The sequence below is a fragment of the Rhincodon typus genome, chromosome 3 (assembly GCF_021869965.1).
Source record: "Rhincodon typus isolate 14 chromosome 3, sRhiTyp1.1, whole genome shotgun sequence".
NCBI lineage: Eukaryota > Metazoa > Chordata > Chondrichthyes > Orectolobiformes > Rhincodontidae > Rhincodon > Rhincodon typus.
Genome location: NC_063334.1, coordinates 61,482,793 through 61,498,999, shown reverse-complemented (window position 1 = coordinate 61,498,999; position 16,207 = coordinate 61,482,793). Strand labels below are relative to the sequence as shown.

General features: G+C 40.0%; 1 protein-coding gene across 1 annotated transcript in view; it reads right to left on the bottom strand.

The window, feature by feature from the left end:
* Positions 1 to 16,207, bottom strand: part of LOC109928628 (transient receptor potential cation channel subfamily M member 6-like) — a 172,628-nt gene that overhangs the window by 150,266 nt on the left and 6,155 nt on the right. Inside the window, exon 2 of the mRNA XM_048593519.1 lies at positions 2,266 to 2,345. Within this exon, the coding sequence (XP_048449476.1) occupies positions 2,266 to 2,345 (80 nt within the window). The remainder of the gene's footprint in view (positions 1 to 2,265; positions 2,346 to 16,207) is intronic.

Below are 16,207 nucleotides of genomic sequence, written 5' to 3'. Positions count from 1 at the left end.
CCGATCATGACATTGTACATTAGAGAAGTATTATTTCCATTTTCCATGTTTTTTTTGGTAAATATTCCTGATGAAGTACATATGTTAGCTAGGATGCCTATATAAGAGTTATAGTTGTTGCATGTATATATATTAAGGGGAATATCAAAATAAAGGGAGTGTTATGTATGTAGTTGGGTGTGTGCTGCCCCTTCAGTAGAAAGGGTCAGGTGATCCAGAAGCAGGAGCAAGGGGAGGCAGTCTAAGACCAGCAGTGGATCTGAGAAGAAGCACAATAAAGTATTCCCTGTTCAAGTTTATCCTCCGTCCACCTTGTGTTCTATTTATAGTTCTAGTGAACCACAAACATAAAAATTTCAAGCGCTGAGCCCCGCACAGCTCGATGAAGAAACAACTACTTAACCATTGCCTCACAGTCAACCTGGTAATGCTGAAGAATAGGAACCACAGAATGTCCACAGAGCCTGGCCTGGCCTGCCCTTCCCTTCATAAAGAGCACTCAGGAGGAGACTTTAGGTTTCTCTACCAGGAAACAGCATGACTGGATCAAGACAACCAAATGTTACTGTATCGCCAGTGAGGTATTCCAGAACTACAGGCACCACCAAAACTCAAGGGAAAGAAAACAGGTCTACAGATAAATGAAGTTCCAGCTCCAACACAAACACCATAACCTTAGTAACAGATAGGAGGTCGATAGGGTGCAGAAAACCCAGAAACTCAGTGACAACCATGACAATTCTTCTGCTCTGTCAAGAGCATCTATAACCCAAAAACACAAGGACCTATCCCACTGAGAGTTATAAACAGAGAGACAAGCGGTTTCTTCAAAGGAGACTCCATCCTTGCTGTGAGTAGTGTCAACCACATCCTGCTACCAGCTCAGCACAACACCAGACCAACATAAGGTTGGTCATTTATAACATGACTTGCAAGAGCTGAGAGCCAACAGTGCCACTAACCCAGTTAGAATCCCTTCACTTCCAATGCAGAACCAAGTCCAGCCCAATGTGCAATCAAGCTGCAGTACACAGACAACATGCTCACATTTACAGACCGAGCTCCAAACCATCATTGGTACATTCTCAGAGGCATAACAGATAATGGCCAGTAGGTTAAATATTTGGAAGACAAAGATTGTTCAGTCACGTGCTCCCACTGTACAACACCTCCACCCAACTACCAATATCCATAGCAAGCTAATAGACATTGTGGATCAATTCTAACACCTTGGGAGCCTCCTTTCAGTGAGGGCAGACAATGATGATGAATTTCAACATCACCTCTAGTATGCAGTGCAGCCTTTGACTGTCTGATAGGATGTTCCAGTGACCTCTCATAGGCCAACCTGCCCAGTATTGGGGCACTCAGTTGTCATTCTGCTGCATTGGGTGGGCCATATCATCTACATCCTTGACACACGTTCCCTACTTCTAGCTTCATTACAGCAAGTAGTTACCAGGAGGACTGAGGAAACATTTCAAGGTCATTCTCAAAGCCTCCCTGAAAAAAATGTGCAACGTTCCCATTGTCTCATGGGAAGCTCTTGCCCAAGACCACTCAAACTGGAGTCAAAGCATCTGTCACAGTGCTAATCATTTCTAATATCTTTGACAGGCCCCAGAGGAGGCCAAGTACAAAAAGCTGAAGGACAGTGTGAAAATCTGAGCATCCCATCAACTTCTCTACAAACCATTGTTGAAGGGTCTTTTCATTGCTTCACTTTATGCATCTCATTTAATAAACGGCATCCACAACAGCGCAGCACTCTCACATTCAAATTTTAGCTCGGATAGTGTGCTCAAGTTTCTGAAGTGATGGTTGAACCCATCACCTGACACACTAGAGTTCTACCTCTGATTTATCAGTTACCTCATAGTTGTAACTATTTTAACATTTTGAAATACTGATTCTCTCAATGTTTCAGATTCCTCTCATTGTTGGGTAACTCGCCATTCCAGGCCCTTTACGGACCTGCCCGTAACTTGCTTGGAAGATAATCCGGGACAGTGAAAGGATATCCCATGAGATCAGCCTATCTCCAATTTAATAAGCATTTTACTTGCTCCTGTTTTCAAGCACCAGGTTTTAGCTGATTACAGAAGGCTCTCCTCCCAATAAGTCTGATACTTATCAAAATAATAGAAATATAAATTATAATTATCAATAAACAGTTATGTTTGATATAGTATGATTATTACTAAACTAGATTTCAGAAGAGTCCCTGCAAATCTTTCGAATGTGTTAAAACTTGTATCTACTAACCTGTGTGAATCTTTGGAACTGGGTATAATTTTGCCACATTCTCGCTTATAAAAAACCCCTTCAATCCAGGATTTCTGCGCCTAGAAATGAGAAAAGAATGCAAATGAGTTATTCTGTATTGTAGGATTTCAATGGATTTGAATTGTGATTCTGGTTGTTCTGTTATATTCTGTGATTCTGGTTTGTACAGACTGTTCTTAACTTTGGTGTGACATTGGACTCTCAGATCAGGTGCTGAGTGTATACCTGGACCATCCCAAAAAACTATCTATCTTTCCTCCCCCATAATGTTTAGTGGATCTGCCCTTGTCTTAGCTCATCTACTGCTGATATCTTCGTCTCTGCCTTGGTAATCTCTAAATTTGACTTTTTCAACACTATCCACCAGCCTCCCACATTTTACCAGCGGTAATCTTGGAAGTTAAAATTCTGCCACGTGTTCTAACTCGCATCAGGTCTGAATCACCCATATGCCCCTGACCTGCAGTAGTCCCCAGTGAAGCTGTATCTCAATTTTATAATTCTCATCCTTGTTCTGAAATTCATCTTTAGCTCTCTCTATCTCTGTGATCTCCTACAGTAGGCAACCCTTCTACAATATTGGCACCCCTTTTGATTCTAGCCTCACAAAGTCGTACATAGAGCCATGGAGGGTAACTGCTGGTAATGACACAATATAACACCAACTGTTGTATCACTCTGGTTGATGCTGATCTTGAGGGATTACAGTTTTTATTTCCATTACCTTAAAGTAAATGATACAGGTAATATATAATCGGAATTTTTTCTACAAGGAAAAATCTGAACATTTTTAAAAGCCATTAATTATTTTATCCAACACCATTGAATACTATTTAACTATAATAAAGTGCGAAAGTAAATGTTGTAAGTGACTACATTAAGTAAATAAGCCATCACTAATAAAATTGCTGCAAACAAATCTGGTCAAAATATAGTTAAACTATAGCTAGCAATCACAGGAGTGTACGTATCACTGAATATTCTAATTTCTATATTTCACAGCCAGAGTGAAGACTGTATTTGTAATAACTATAAATGAATGCAAATATAATTACACAAATATTAGTAAAGCACACAAAACAACATATACATTGACATGAGTAAAAGCTGCTTGTCACAACTAGTCTTATATTTCTTACGTAAAAATTGTAACTTACCATATTTTAACGATTGAGAAAGACAATTTTATTATTTTCCTATTTCCTTGAAAAAGTAATGAGCCTTTTAAAGTGCTCATGAACAAGAGGAACGCAAAACTTTACAACATAGCAGCAATACACTGCTTTGTTTTAGTACCTATGAGCTCAGATCGACACAATAGTATGTAATCTGAAGTAAATAAAGTTCATAAAGAACTATTTATTCCCTTTTTGTCTTTCACAAACGTCTTTCAGAAAAGCTGTATGTGAAAAAAAAGGAAAGGCTTTACATACCCTCACATCTGCAAGATTTGTGTTAAAAATGAATGTGTCAAGGACATAACCAGTAATATGTTTTAACCCTTCCAGGATAGTAGAAATACCTAAAGCAATTTGTTAAGCAGGTAGCCAGTGCTCATTATGCTCAGTCATCAAAATGTATATATAGATTCCTATTTCTAATTTGTTAAATCCAGTGCTTCAAACAAACATACCTTTGACAGTGGTTATTACATAAAAAACTGAAAGTTGCAAAGGACACTCTGAATGCAAAAGGTTAAACCTTCCTCCCTCCATTTCAATACAGGTATATCTGCATTCCACAACTGATTCTTGACTTTAACCAGAATGAACCGGTTTTGTTAGTGCAATTTATTGGAATTGTATGAAATTTACAAATATTGGATAACTAAAGCTGGCACAATATACATTCTATGTGATACTATCTACTGAAGAAGAATTTGTTGAGTCTTTGAGAAGGTGTAGAGGTTAGAAATATAATTGTCATAATGTCTTTGACTTTAATTGGATTGATGATAGTTTTTGGCAGACATCTGGTAAAGTTCAATAATTGTGATCACAACTAAAGTAATTGAAGTGAATTAGTAGGAAATTCACTGAGCGGATTGAAATGTTACTTAGAAATAGTATTGTAATCTACAAGACAATAAGACAAAAAGTTAGAAAGTGTAATTACTTTGCATCAATGTTTTTCGAGTGACACAAACATGAAAGGACAAGTTATAGCCTCCTTTTGTGATGTGATTGTTCTATGTTTCTAGGTAGAAAGCAAAAGATGGTTGCTAAATATTTAAGTCTTAGGCTGGGATCGCTAGCTGATGGAGACCAATAATGTGAACTGTAGCATTCACATGAGATGTGATCAAAAGAAAGGAAAACAAGTTGAAGGCAAGTACCGGTCACAGCATTTATACAAGATCCTAGATCTGACTGTACACTGGTCACGGAGACGACAATGACATCAGTTAGATTCTGCAAACCCCTGGGATATGTTGTGACAAAGCTCTCAGGAGCCATTTGCTATCATTTCCCCAAAATTATACCTCAAGGCATGAACCCCAATGATTAAAGTATTGACATTGGGTACATTGCATGTTTTGGAGGCCTTTCTGTTTGTGGGAAGGCAGATACAGATATTCTTGGTACTATCATATGCTCCAGGTAGCAATGCATTGTATCAAATTTTCTTGGATATTGGCACAGAGGATGCAGTGACTCTGCCATTACTCTGCTACCTGTTTCAGGTCCTCTGAGTTGCTTTTCAGTGGTGTCATGCGAGTGCTGTTACAAGTGAAATGGGAGGGGGTCACTGTCTGCCTCTAGCTCCGCCACTCTATAGGTCACAACATCAATTTAATTGGGTTGTTCAATTCCCAAAACATATACTATTTCAGTATTAGACTTAGAATAAAAAGAACCATCAGCCAAGTTTCTTTAACAAACACAAAATTACTGATTTATTATAAAACAAAACTGATTCGTTGAAGATTCAAAATGGGTTTACACACACTTTGTAATATGAAAAGGTAAATGTTTACCCTTCTATGCACACATACCAGGTAAAGGGGAAAAAAGCAGATTTCTCTATGCAGAAATTCACTTTGGGAAAAAATACTTCAGGCCAATAATAGTTTGTTCTTGAGGAGAAAATGACTAAGATAAGGAATGTTTTTATGGCTTTTGATCTAGCATTCTGGCACACTTGGATAAGGCATTAGACATGAGCAGTTGTCAGTGGGGTCATGGCAGACAAAACTTGTTCAGGAACCATAGTATCAAGAAGTCACTATTGTTCTTCAAGAGGACAATAAGGTTTGACATTGGGTTCACAATAAGGGTGTTTCAGAAAGACAGGGAGATGATCTGTGCAACTTTTCCCCAAGTTGATTTTTCACCAACTGACATCCAAAACAAAATTTGAACAAGACAGCCACAAAATCGAAGCTGGTGATATCTAATGAAGTGAGTCGAAATAATCAACTAAAGTCATGAGCTTTCCCAGACTTGTCTGTTAATTACCTTTACAGAAAGACCAAACCAGGCATCCACATAATTTAAACTTCTTCTACATTTTTTTCAAAACTCAAGCTCTAAATAAAATTAAATATGAAGCCTTTACAATAGCGCAATATTAATTCTGCATGAGTGGGACCCAAGAAAATTGAATTCTTGAGCTCAGGATTAAATGACATTTTTAACAAAGCCTGTCCCATTGTCAGATATTTTAACCTCTTATTCCTGTGGTAGCATGAGAATAATGAACAAAGTGAGGTGATTAAATTTCTCCTGCACTGTGAAGAAATCTTGCAGGTCAAGACAGTACCAATCACTGTCACACACTAAACTGCCCATCGCTCCAGTTTCATATCTCTGTGTGTGGGCATAAGGCTTGGCTCCCTGAACTTTGTTGCATCTATCTTCAGTCTCGTTCCCATTATAATTTCCCAGGTTCCCTGTTCCACCCCTCCAAGAAGCCTTAGTTTTCATATCCCATTACTGTACCAGTTCTCTGCTAGCAGTTCAAATACCCACTGCCCACCTGGGAAAAGTCTTTCAGATGATAAATTACTAATCTTTAATTTCTAATTACATCACGTAGTCATAGCAATATCAGCTCAACTTGGATATGCACTTAGGAAGACTAAAATGAAGCATTCAGCAATGATATGAGGAAAAAACAACAGAGTTGTATTTAAAACGCATTAGTCAAAAACTTGGTTGAAGAGCTGAATAGGAGACAGGGCAATGTCAATGAATGTGTTTTATATGAGCTTCCAAAATTTTTTTGATAAAATTTCTCAAGAGAGATTGTTGGCTAATGTTGAACTTCAAGGATTTCAGTGAAGGAATATTATTAACTTGGTTAGAAAATTGGCTGAGCAGAGTAGAATGGAGGATGGAAAGTTATGGGAAGATACTCTAATTGGTACAAAGTAACGTGTGGTTTCCTACTGGGATCTGTGTCAATGGCTTAGATGATCAAAGAGGACAACACATACAGGTTCGGTATCCAAGATTTGACACCTCCGGGACTGGAACTGTAACAAATTTTGGAATTTCCTGGATTTTCAAATACTTGCTGGTACAAGACATTTTGCATCCAGGGAATAGGGAAGATCTGTGTTAGGTGGGGTGGGGTGGGGATTGGGGTGAGCAGGGAGGGAGACATTAAAGCATTGCATTGAATTCTGTGCAAAACCTTGACTGATTCAATTTTCTGGGATCAGACTAAGAACGACCTCTTCATCCCCGTGCTTATTCTGTCCTGGAGGCAGCACCCAGATGTCCAGAGAGGAAAAAATTCCAGCTTTGGTAAATTCTGGTTATCAGATAACTGAATTTTCAATATTGAATTCGTCGTCAAATTTGTCGAAAGTATGAAGGTAAACAGTATAAAATTACAAAGAGATATTAATAGAATTAAGTATTACATTGTTGATTATTGATAGATAACCAAAATAGTTGCACATGTATTTCAACGGAGGCAAATGTGAAGTCATACAATTGGACATGAAAGGATCGAACAGGATACTTCCTGTTCCAGTTCAGGTACAACACTGGCATCTACCCAGCAAAGTGGAAAATTGCCCAGGTATGTCTTGTACACAAAAAGCAGAATAAATCCAACCTGGCCAATTACCATCCCATCAGTCTACTCTTGATCTTCAGTAAAGTGATGGAAGGTTCCATTAATAGTGTTATCAAGCAGCACCCGCTCAGAAATAACCTGCTCAGTGACGCCCAGTTTGGGTTCCACCAGGGCCACTCAACTCTGGACCTCACTACTGCCTTGGTTCAAACATGGACAAAAGAGCTGAATTCCAGAGGTAAAGTGAGTGTGACAGCCCTTGACATCAAGGCCACATTTGACCAAGTGTGGCATCAAGGAACCCTAGCAAAATGGGCATCAATGGGTATCAGGGGCAGATTCTCCACTGGTTGGAGTCATACCTGGTACATGGGAAGATGGTTGTGGTTATTGGAAGTCACTCATCTCAGCTCCAGAACATCTCTGCAGGAGTTCCTCAGGGTAGTGTCCTAGGCCCAACCACCTTCAACTGCATCATCAATGACCTTTCCTCCGTAAGGTCAGAAGTGGGGATGCTCACTGATGATTGCACAATGTTTAGCACTATTTGCAACTCCTCAGATTCTGAAGCAGTCCGTGTTGAAATGCAATAAGATCTGGACAATATACAGGCTAGGTCTGACAAGTGGCAAGTAAAATTTGCACACACAAATGCCAGGTAATGACCATCTCCAATATGAGACAATCTAACCACCACCCCTTGACATTCAACTGTATTATCATCACTGAATCCCCCACTGTCAACATCCTCAGGGTTAAGATTGAGCAGAAACTCAACTGGACTTGCCATGTAAAAACAATGGCTACAACAGCAGGTCAGAAGTTAGGAATTCTGCAGTGAGTGAACCACCAAAGCCTGTACATCATCGACAAAGCACAAGTCAGGATTTTGATCAAATACTCCCCACTTGCATGGGTGGGTGCAGCTCCAACAACACTCCAGAAAATTGACAGCATTCAGGATGAAGCAACCTGCTTGACTAGAACCACATTCACAGTTATCCACTCCCTCAACCACTGATGGTCAGTAGCAGCAGTGTGTACTATCTACAAGATGCATTACAGCAATTCACTAAAGATCCTTAGACAGCTTCTTCCAAACCCATGACTACTTCCATCCAGAAGAAGAAGGGCAGCAGATACATGGGAACACCACCATCTGCAAGTTCCCCTCCAAGACACTCACTATCCTGACTTGGAAATATATTGCCATTCTTTCACTGTCGTTAGGTCAAAATCCTGGAATTTCCCCCCTAACAGCATTGTGGGTCTACTTACAGCAGCAGTTCAATAAGGCAGCACACCACCACCTTCTCAAGAGCAATAAGGTATGTGAAATAAATGCAGGCGAGCCAGTGATGCTCATGTGCCATGAGTGAATGAAAAGAATACCAAATTTAAGGTTCTTGCAAAGATTTGTAGCTTAGGTTGTGGATGAGGTTGTTATACACCCCCTACTTCTACAGACTCCCCAAAGTACACAAACCAGACATCCCCCTCAGACCCACTGTCTCCCTATCAGGCACACCTATACACAAACTGGCCAAGGACCTACAACAGAGACCGAAACCGAAACAGCTGGTCGCTGGATCACCCCACTCCATCCATCCAACCCAGGCCAGGGCCATTTCCAATCCCCCAGGTCAGCATGTGTGTAGGAACTGTCTCCAGCTACAGCTCCTGGAAGCTTGAGTTTCAGAGCTGCATCGACGGCTGGGGGGACTGTGGAGCATCTGCGAGGCAGAGAATATCAAGGATAGCAAGTAGACAGAGGGTCTCAGCACAAGCTCAGACTCTGTAGGCAGGAAGGGAATGGGTGACAGGGCCAGGGAGACTGGCAGGTAGTGCAGGAATCTCCTGTGGCCATTCCCCTGCAAAACAAATATACTGTTTTGGATACAGTTGAGGGGGATGACCTCTCAGAGGAAAGCAGCAGCAGCCAAACTTGTTGCCCCAAGGTTGGTTCTGCTGCAGTGGGGAGGGGTAAAATGTGTGCCAGGGCAATAGTTATGGGGGACTCAATTGTAAGGGGAATAGACAGGCGCTTCTGTGGCCACAAACGAGACTCCAGGATGGTATGTTATCTTTCTGGTGCTAGGGTCAAGGACATCTCAGAGCAGGTACAGGACATTCTGGAGGGTGAAGGTGTACAGCCAGTGGTCGTGGTACACATCAGTACAAACGACATAGGTTAAAAAAAAGGATGAGGTCCTAAAAGCAGAATACAGGCAGCTTGGAACAGAGTTAAGAAATCGGACCTGAAAGGTAGTGATCTCAGGATTACTACCTGTGCCCCGTGCTAGTCAGAGTAAAAACGACAGGATATATCGGATGAATACGTGGCTGAAAAGATGGTGTCAGGGGTCGGGGGAGGGGGGGAAAATGGGGGAGGGTTTCAGATACCTGGGGCATTGGGACTGGTTCTGGGGGAGGTGGGACCTGTACAAATTGGACAGGTTACACCTGGGCAGGACTTGGACAGGTTACACCTGGGCAGGACTTGGACTGATGTCCTAGGGGGAGTGTTTGCTCGAGCGGTTGAGGATGGCTTAAACTAATATGCCGAGGAATAGGAACCGATGTAATGAGTCAAGAAGGAGGGAGCAAGGACAAAAGCAAAAAGGTAGAAAAAGGAATAAGAAAAGTGATAGGCAGAGAAACCAATGACAAAATTCAAACAGCCTATTGAGAAACATAAGAGCGAGACAGACAATATTAAAAAGACAAGCTTAAAGGCTTTGTGCCTTAATGCGCGGAACATTTTCAATAATGTTGTTGAACTAATCACTCAGATGGATGTAAACAGGTATGATATAATTGGGATTACACAGACATGGCTGCAGGGTGACCAGGGATGGGAACTGAATGTCCGGTATTTAGGAAGGACAGGCAAAAAGGACAAGGTGGTGGAATGGTATTGCTGGTTAAAGAGGAAATTAGTACAATAGTGAGGAAGGATATTAGCTCTGACAATGTGGAATCTGTATGGGTAGAGTTGAGAAATACCAAGGGGCCAAAAACATTGGTGGGTGTCATATATAGATCTCAAACTGCAGTGGTGATGTTGGGAATGGCATTCAGCAGGAAATTAGAGATGCATGTGGAAAGGGAATATTGGTGATCATGGGTGATTTTAATCTGCACATAGATTGGGAAAATCAAATTAGCCACAATGCCATAGAGGAGGAATTCCTGAAGTGTGTATGGGATGGTTTTCTTGACCAATATGTGGAGGAACCATCTAGAGAGCAGGCCATTTAAGACTGGGTGCTGTGTAATGAGAAGGGAATCATTGCCAATCTAGCTGTGCGAGACCCCTTGGGTATGAGCAACCATAACATGAGGAAGTTTTTTATCCAGATGGAGAGTGAAGCAGTTAATTTGGAGACTAGGGTGCTGAATCTTAATAGAGGAAACTATGAAGATATGAGGTATGAGTTGGCCTTGATAGATTGGGGAGAGTTACTTAAAGGGATGACAGTGGATAGGCAATGGCAAACACTCAAGGAATGCATGGGGGATCTGCAGCAACTGTTTATTCCTGTCTGTCGCAAAAGCAAAATGGGTAAAATTGCCAATCCCAATGGCTTACAAAGGAAATTAAAGATAGTATCCAATCCAAGGAAGAACTATACACATTGGCCAAGAAAGATAATATGTCTGAGGATTAGGAGCAGTTTAGAAAACAGCAAAGAAGGACCAAGGGATTGATTAATGGGTCCTTTATAAATTGGCAGGCAGTAACTGGTGGGGTGCCACAGGGATCGGTGCTGGGACCCTAGCTATTCATTAATATATATTAATGATTGGATGAGGGAACAAGATGTAACATCTCAAAGTTTGCAGATGATACCAAGTTGGATATCTAGTTGCCTGTTGAATACATTCAATGTTTTAGCATCAACTATTTCCTGTGGCAATGAATTACACAGGCTAACCACTCTTTGGGGGAAGAAATGTCTCCTCATCTCTGTCATAAAAGTCTCTGTGAGACCCCCCCTCCCCCACCCAGAGGGCAACCTGTAATGAGGATGCAGAAATCCTTCAGCATGATCTGGACAAGTTGGGTGAGTGGGAAATCAATGGCAGATGCAATACAATTTGGATAAATGTGAGGTTATTCACTTGGAAACAAAAACAAGAAGGCAGATTACTATCTGAATGGCTGTATATTGGGAGAGGGGAGTGTGCAGTGGGCCCTGGGTGTCCTTGTGTACCAGTCACTGAAGGTAAGCATGCAGGTGCAGCAGGCGGTAAAGAAGGCAAATGGTATGTTGGCCTTCATTGCGAGAGATTTTGTTTACATGAGCAGGAATGTGTTCTTGCAGTTATACAGGGCCTTGGTGAGGCCACATCTACAATATTGTGTGCAGTTTTGGTCTCCTTTTCTGAGGAAGGATGCCTTTGCTCTCAAGGGAATGCAGCAAAGGTTTACCAGTCTGACATAGGAAGAAGCATTGACTAGGTTAGGATTGTTTTTGCTGGAGTTCAGATGAATAGGGGGCGTGGGAGTGTGTGTGTGTGTATGTGGGGGGGGGGGGGGGGGGGCAGCGGGGGGGCTCACAGAGACTTCTCAAACTCTGACAGGACCAGACAAGGTGGATTAAGGAAGGATGTTCCCATGCAGGGTGTGTCCAGAACCAGGGGTCACAGTCCAAGGATTTGGGTAGACCATTTAAGACAGAGATGAGGAGACATTTCTTCACCCAAAGACTGGTGAGCCTGTGGAATTCATTGCCACAGAAAGTAGTTGATGCCAAAATATTGAATGTATTCAACAGGCAGCTCGATACAGCACTTGGGGTGAATGGGGTCAAAAGGTTATGGGGAGGAAGCAGGTTTAGGCTATTAAGTTGGACGATCAGCCATGATCATGATGAATGGCATCCTCCTGCTCCTATATTTCAGTAAATAGCTAAATGTGATTAATTTTAAATGTGGATTAAACAAAATGTCTGTGTAATTGAATGTACTGTGATGTTTAGTAAGAAGAATCAGGATGCATCTTTACTTCTGTCAATCTGATTCTTCTATCCCCTTAAACAGAAAGAAAATATTCCTCTGAAAAGCAAATTATTCTGACTTTTAATAAGATTTAGCAAATGATTAGTTAAGCATGTTGCTCAGTGTTACAAAGTAGCTTGCTTAAAATTCTTGTCTGCACATCCAAACTAACTTTAAACATAATGACATGCAAAATCCTGGTTTAATTTTTAAAAGTTTCACCTTCAATTCCATTGACCTTGCACAATGTTGGAACTTTCTACTGTAGCCAGGAAGGCACTCAATCTCAACATTCACTTTGTGGTTTTTCCTAAGATTCATTGGCACTCAATGAACACATTTTGATAATATCCATGCCAGCCTTTCAATCTTAACAGAAGTATGACTATATCAGGACACATGTCCACAGAATTTTGCCAACATTTTTTTCTAATATTTCCTAACACCTACCTCACTTATCAAGTAAATTTATTGCACAAACATGACGAGAAAGCAATAAGATAGTGCAGAAGATGGAAATGTCACAGTATATGAAAGTCCTTACAGAGTGCTGTGAATTTGAAGGGTGCTGTTTTCTTCTGAACCTATTCCATAACACAATTTTGGCATCTTCAAGCTGTTATCCTGACAGAACATTGATTGATATTACTGTTGCTGTTGTGGGTCATAACAATTCAAACAAAAAAAAATTTCTTTACTGTGAGATTAGTTATCTGCTTAGAGATAACAAGTGAATATATATTCCATTGCTGAAAGGCAGAAACAAACTGTCTAGGCTTTGCTAGAAAACATTCAGATCCTACCTGCCACCACCACCATCTCTTGTTGCATCAACATGAAAGCAAATATTTAATGGAACCAAGGAGACAAGGCATCATTCTGCAAATAAAATGTACTGTAGAACAAATAAACAGACAGTCCAAATCCCGTGTTATAAAATGCGCTAATATGATGCAAATAATTGAGAATTCAAACACTCCACTTGAAACAAATAATTTTCAGAAGTTCATACATATACAGTATCTAGAGGGCTTTTCATTATTATTTTGTAAATTAGGGCAACATGAATGTTACAACATTTTGTAATTATTTATATACAAAAATATTCACAATTGTGCAATCTTTTTATTAGTTAATACCGGATGTTTATTTAATATTGTCTATAATCACATTATAAATTATCAGTGTTTTATTTGTATTGTCTTCAGAATTCAGCACCAACCATCATGATTTGTCAATTACTTAACATCTAGGTATGTTACTATGATTACTACATGGAAAAATGAAATATGAATGAAAAATATTCTCTGGTTTGTTTATTGCAATGTATGTGGCAGCTAATAGAAAATACAGATCAATGTTGAAAATACAAGGCTAATTTTGCCTTTGTGTTTTTCTTACACAAAGTAATGAGAAGCTGTAGTTAAACTCACTCACTTATCCCCAGAACTTTTAAGCTACCTTTTAAAAGCTTGCTCCAAAGTGGTCATCAGTATTTTAATCCTAAGGACAGGAATGTCCTTCCCACACTTTATTAAAAGAGCAGGACCAAATTTCCCAGAAACATGCCCCAATATATTGTATTCTCCAAAAATCCATTCAATCAAACACTACTTCCTCTTTTCAGGCTAAGATGGGTGAGCCATACGTTAATGATCAACATTTTTAACAACAATGAAGTTCATGAGTTAGGTTGCCCTTGATGCAAAGTATCATCAGATTGTCTCAAGAAATTATTATTTGCATTAACTTTTCTGGAAATATTGTCTAAGATTTGAAAGTAATGGCAATAAATAAATTTGCAATTTGTTTTGATCCTCTGACTTGCAATCGTGTGACTAAGCAATTTTGTCTGGCTATTTGAAATCTAAAGGTTTCCAGACATTTTTGTTGACTTTTTTTAAAATAAAAGAAACAGTATCATTCGGGGAATATATTCTAACTCTTCGTGCATCTGTTTATGCATATAAAATAGCATCTGATTTACACAGTTGGCCTTAAATGAGTGCACAAAATAATTCATTTGTGCCCACACACGCGCTCGCAAACCACAAGTAAAAACTCACATATTAAGGCGCCGAACTAATAGTTGCATAAAATACATTATTTTCTACAGAGGTGCATCTTTTGTTTCACGCGGCTCATTGCAGTCTACCTCTTGCTTACTCGCTCCATTGGTAAGAAGTTAAGCTGTCGGGCCTTTTCGGTGTCAAGAAATGGACTTTGGCATCATAGAAGATAAACCGCGTGCAGGTTAAGTATTAAAAGAGAACCCATGAATAGTTTTACACTTTCTACAAACATTGCGACCTGTGCCACTGCACTGCCCTACTGTTTAAAATTAATTATAAACTTTGTTTAAGATTGTAGCTACTTGAATAGAAGACGGGATGTGCACTGGCTTTCCAGGTCATGACAAGATTTGGTACCTTGAGCCGAACCTTCATTTAACCCGTTGTCTTCTGCTTGAAAGGGAACAGGGATACTTTCTTATGACTTTGTAGCAAAAATGAAATTTTGTAGACTTCCAAAGCATTGGAAAACGGAAGAATATCTCCAAAACCACGCAGTGTCACGCTAAAAGCGATGCCTTCAATATTAACTAAGGCTGACTGCACTGTGCTGATCCTTGAACCCCGGCGGTGGCTATCTGACACTTTCCCAGTTACTGCTCAGATTATGACTCATTGAATCTGCAAGCAGTCTTCTTAACATCAACATATAATGGTACAATCTCGGTCTACAGTGACCGGAGTGAATACTTAATTTAAAACAAAAACTGTACATAGTATTAAAGTTTCAGTCACTACACGTTTCACACATTCCTTCAAAAAAAGTCAGAGTAGGCTTATCTTGCTTCAGACAACCCAATAATGTAATCGTAACTTAGAGACTTCAGTTGATGTTGCCAGTTATTCGTACCCTCGCCAGCAAAAGTAAAAATAGAGGTCATTAAACCAAATAAAGAAAAGGATTTTTTTGTAAATGGTAATTATAATGTTGCCGTATGTCAGGAGGGAAAACAATGAGAACTTCTTTCGGTGATGCATAAGGTTTTCAGGATCATCCGCAAAATAGCAGAGAGATTAGGATTTTGTTTTTACCAAGCGGGCTGTTAGGAATTGGCAAGGGTCGGCAGAGAATCTAAAATAGTTTATAAATGGCAAGTGAATGAATAATTGGAAAACAAAGGGAAGACAGTGGAACTAAGAAATCGGCTTTGTTCGGAAAACCTGCATATTTAGGCTGTTGAGGCATCCGGGTTACAGTACAACAATCCGTTAAAACATGACGGTAATCGGAAATCCGAGATCCAGATATTTTCCACGAGACTTCGGGAAGAGAATCTCACGAGAATCATGGCGCTTTTATACTTTAATTACACGTAAATTGACCGGGATAGGGTAAGTGAGAGGGGCAGCAAATGGCGAGCGTTGATGGATTATGCTCAGGACAGTTAGTGCAACAGGAAAGGAGGTATTGCTAGACCTGATTGTTGGGCATGAATGGGCCAAGTAACAATAGAGGAACATCTAGACGACACTGATCATTGTATCATAAGGTTTAAGAATCTGGTGGACAATAACATTGATGTTTCCAGTGTAAGAATAATCAACTGGGAACAATAATAGAGTTGGGACCAATAGCCTGGAATCAAGGGCAAGCAGGAGAATCAGGAGGTGAACAATGGATTACCTTCAAAGAACAGATGGTTTGGACACAGTCTAGGTATATTCTCTCAAAAGGAAGTAAAGTGCAATAAATACATCCAGAGATCCCTGGAATGACAAAGGAGATAGAAGGCAAGTTAAAGCAGAAAAAATGTCCTTATGACAAGTGCCTGATAGTAAATATAGTTGCGTACAAGCTGAATACAGAAGTTTCAAAA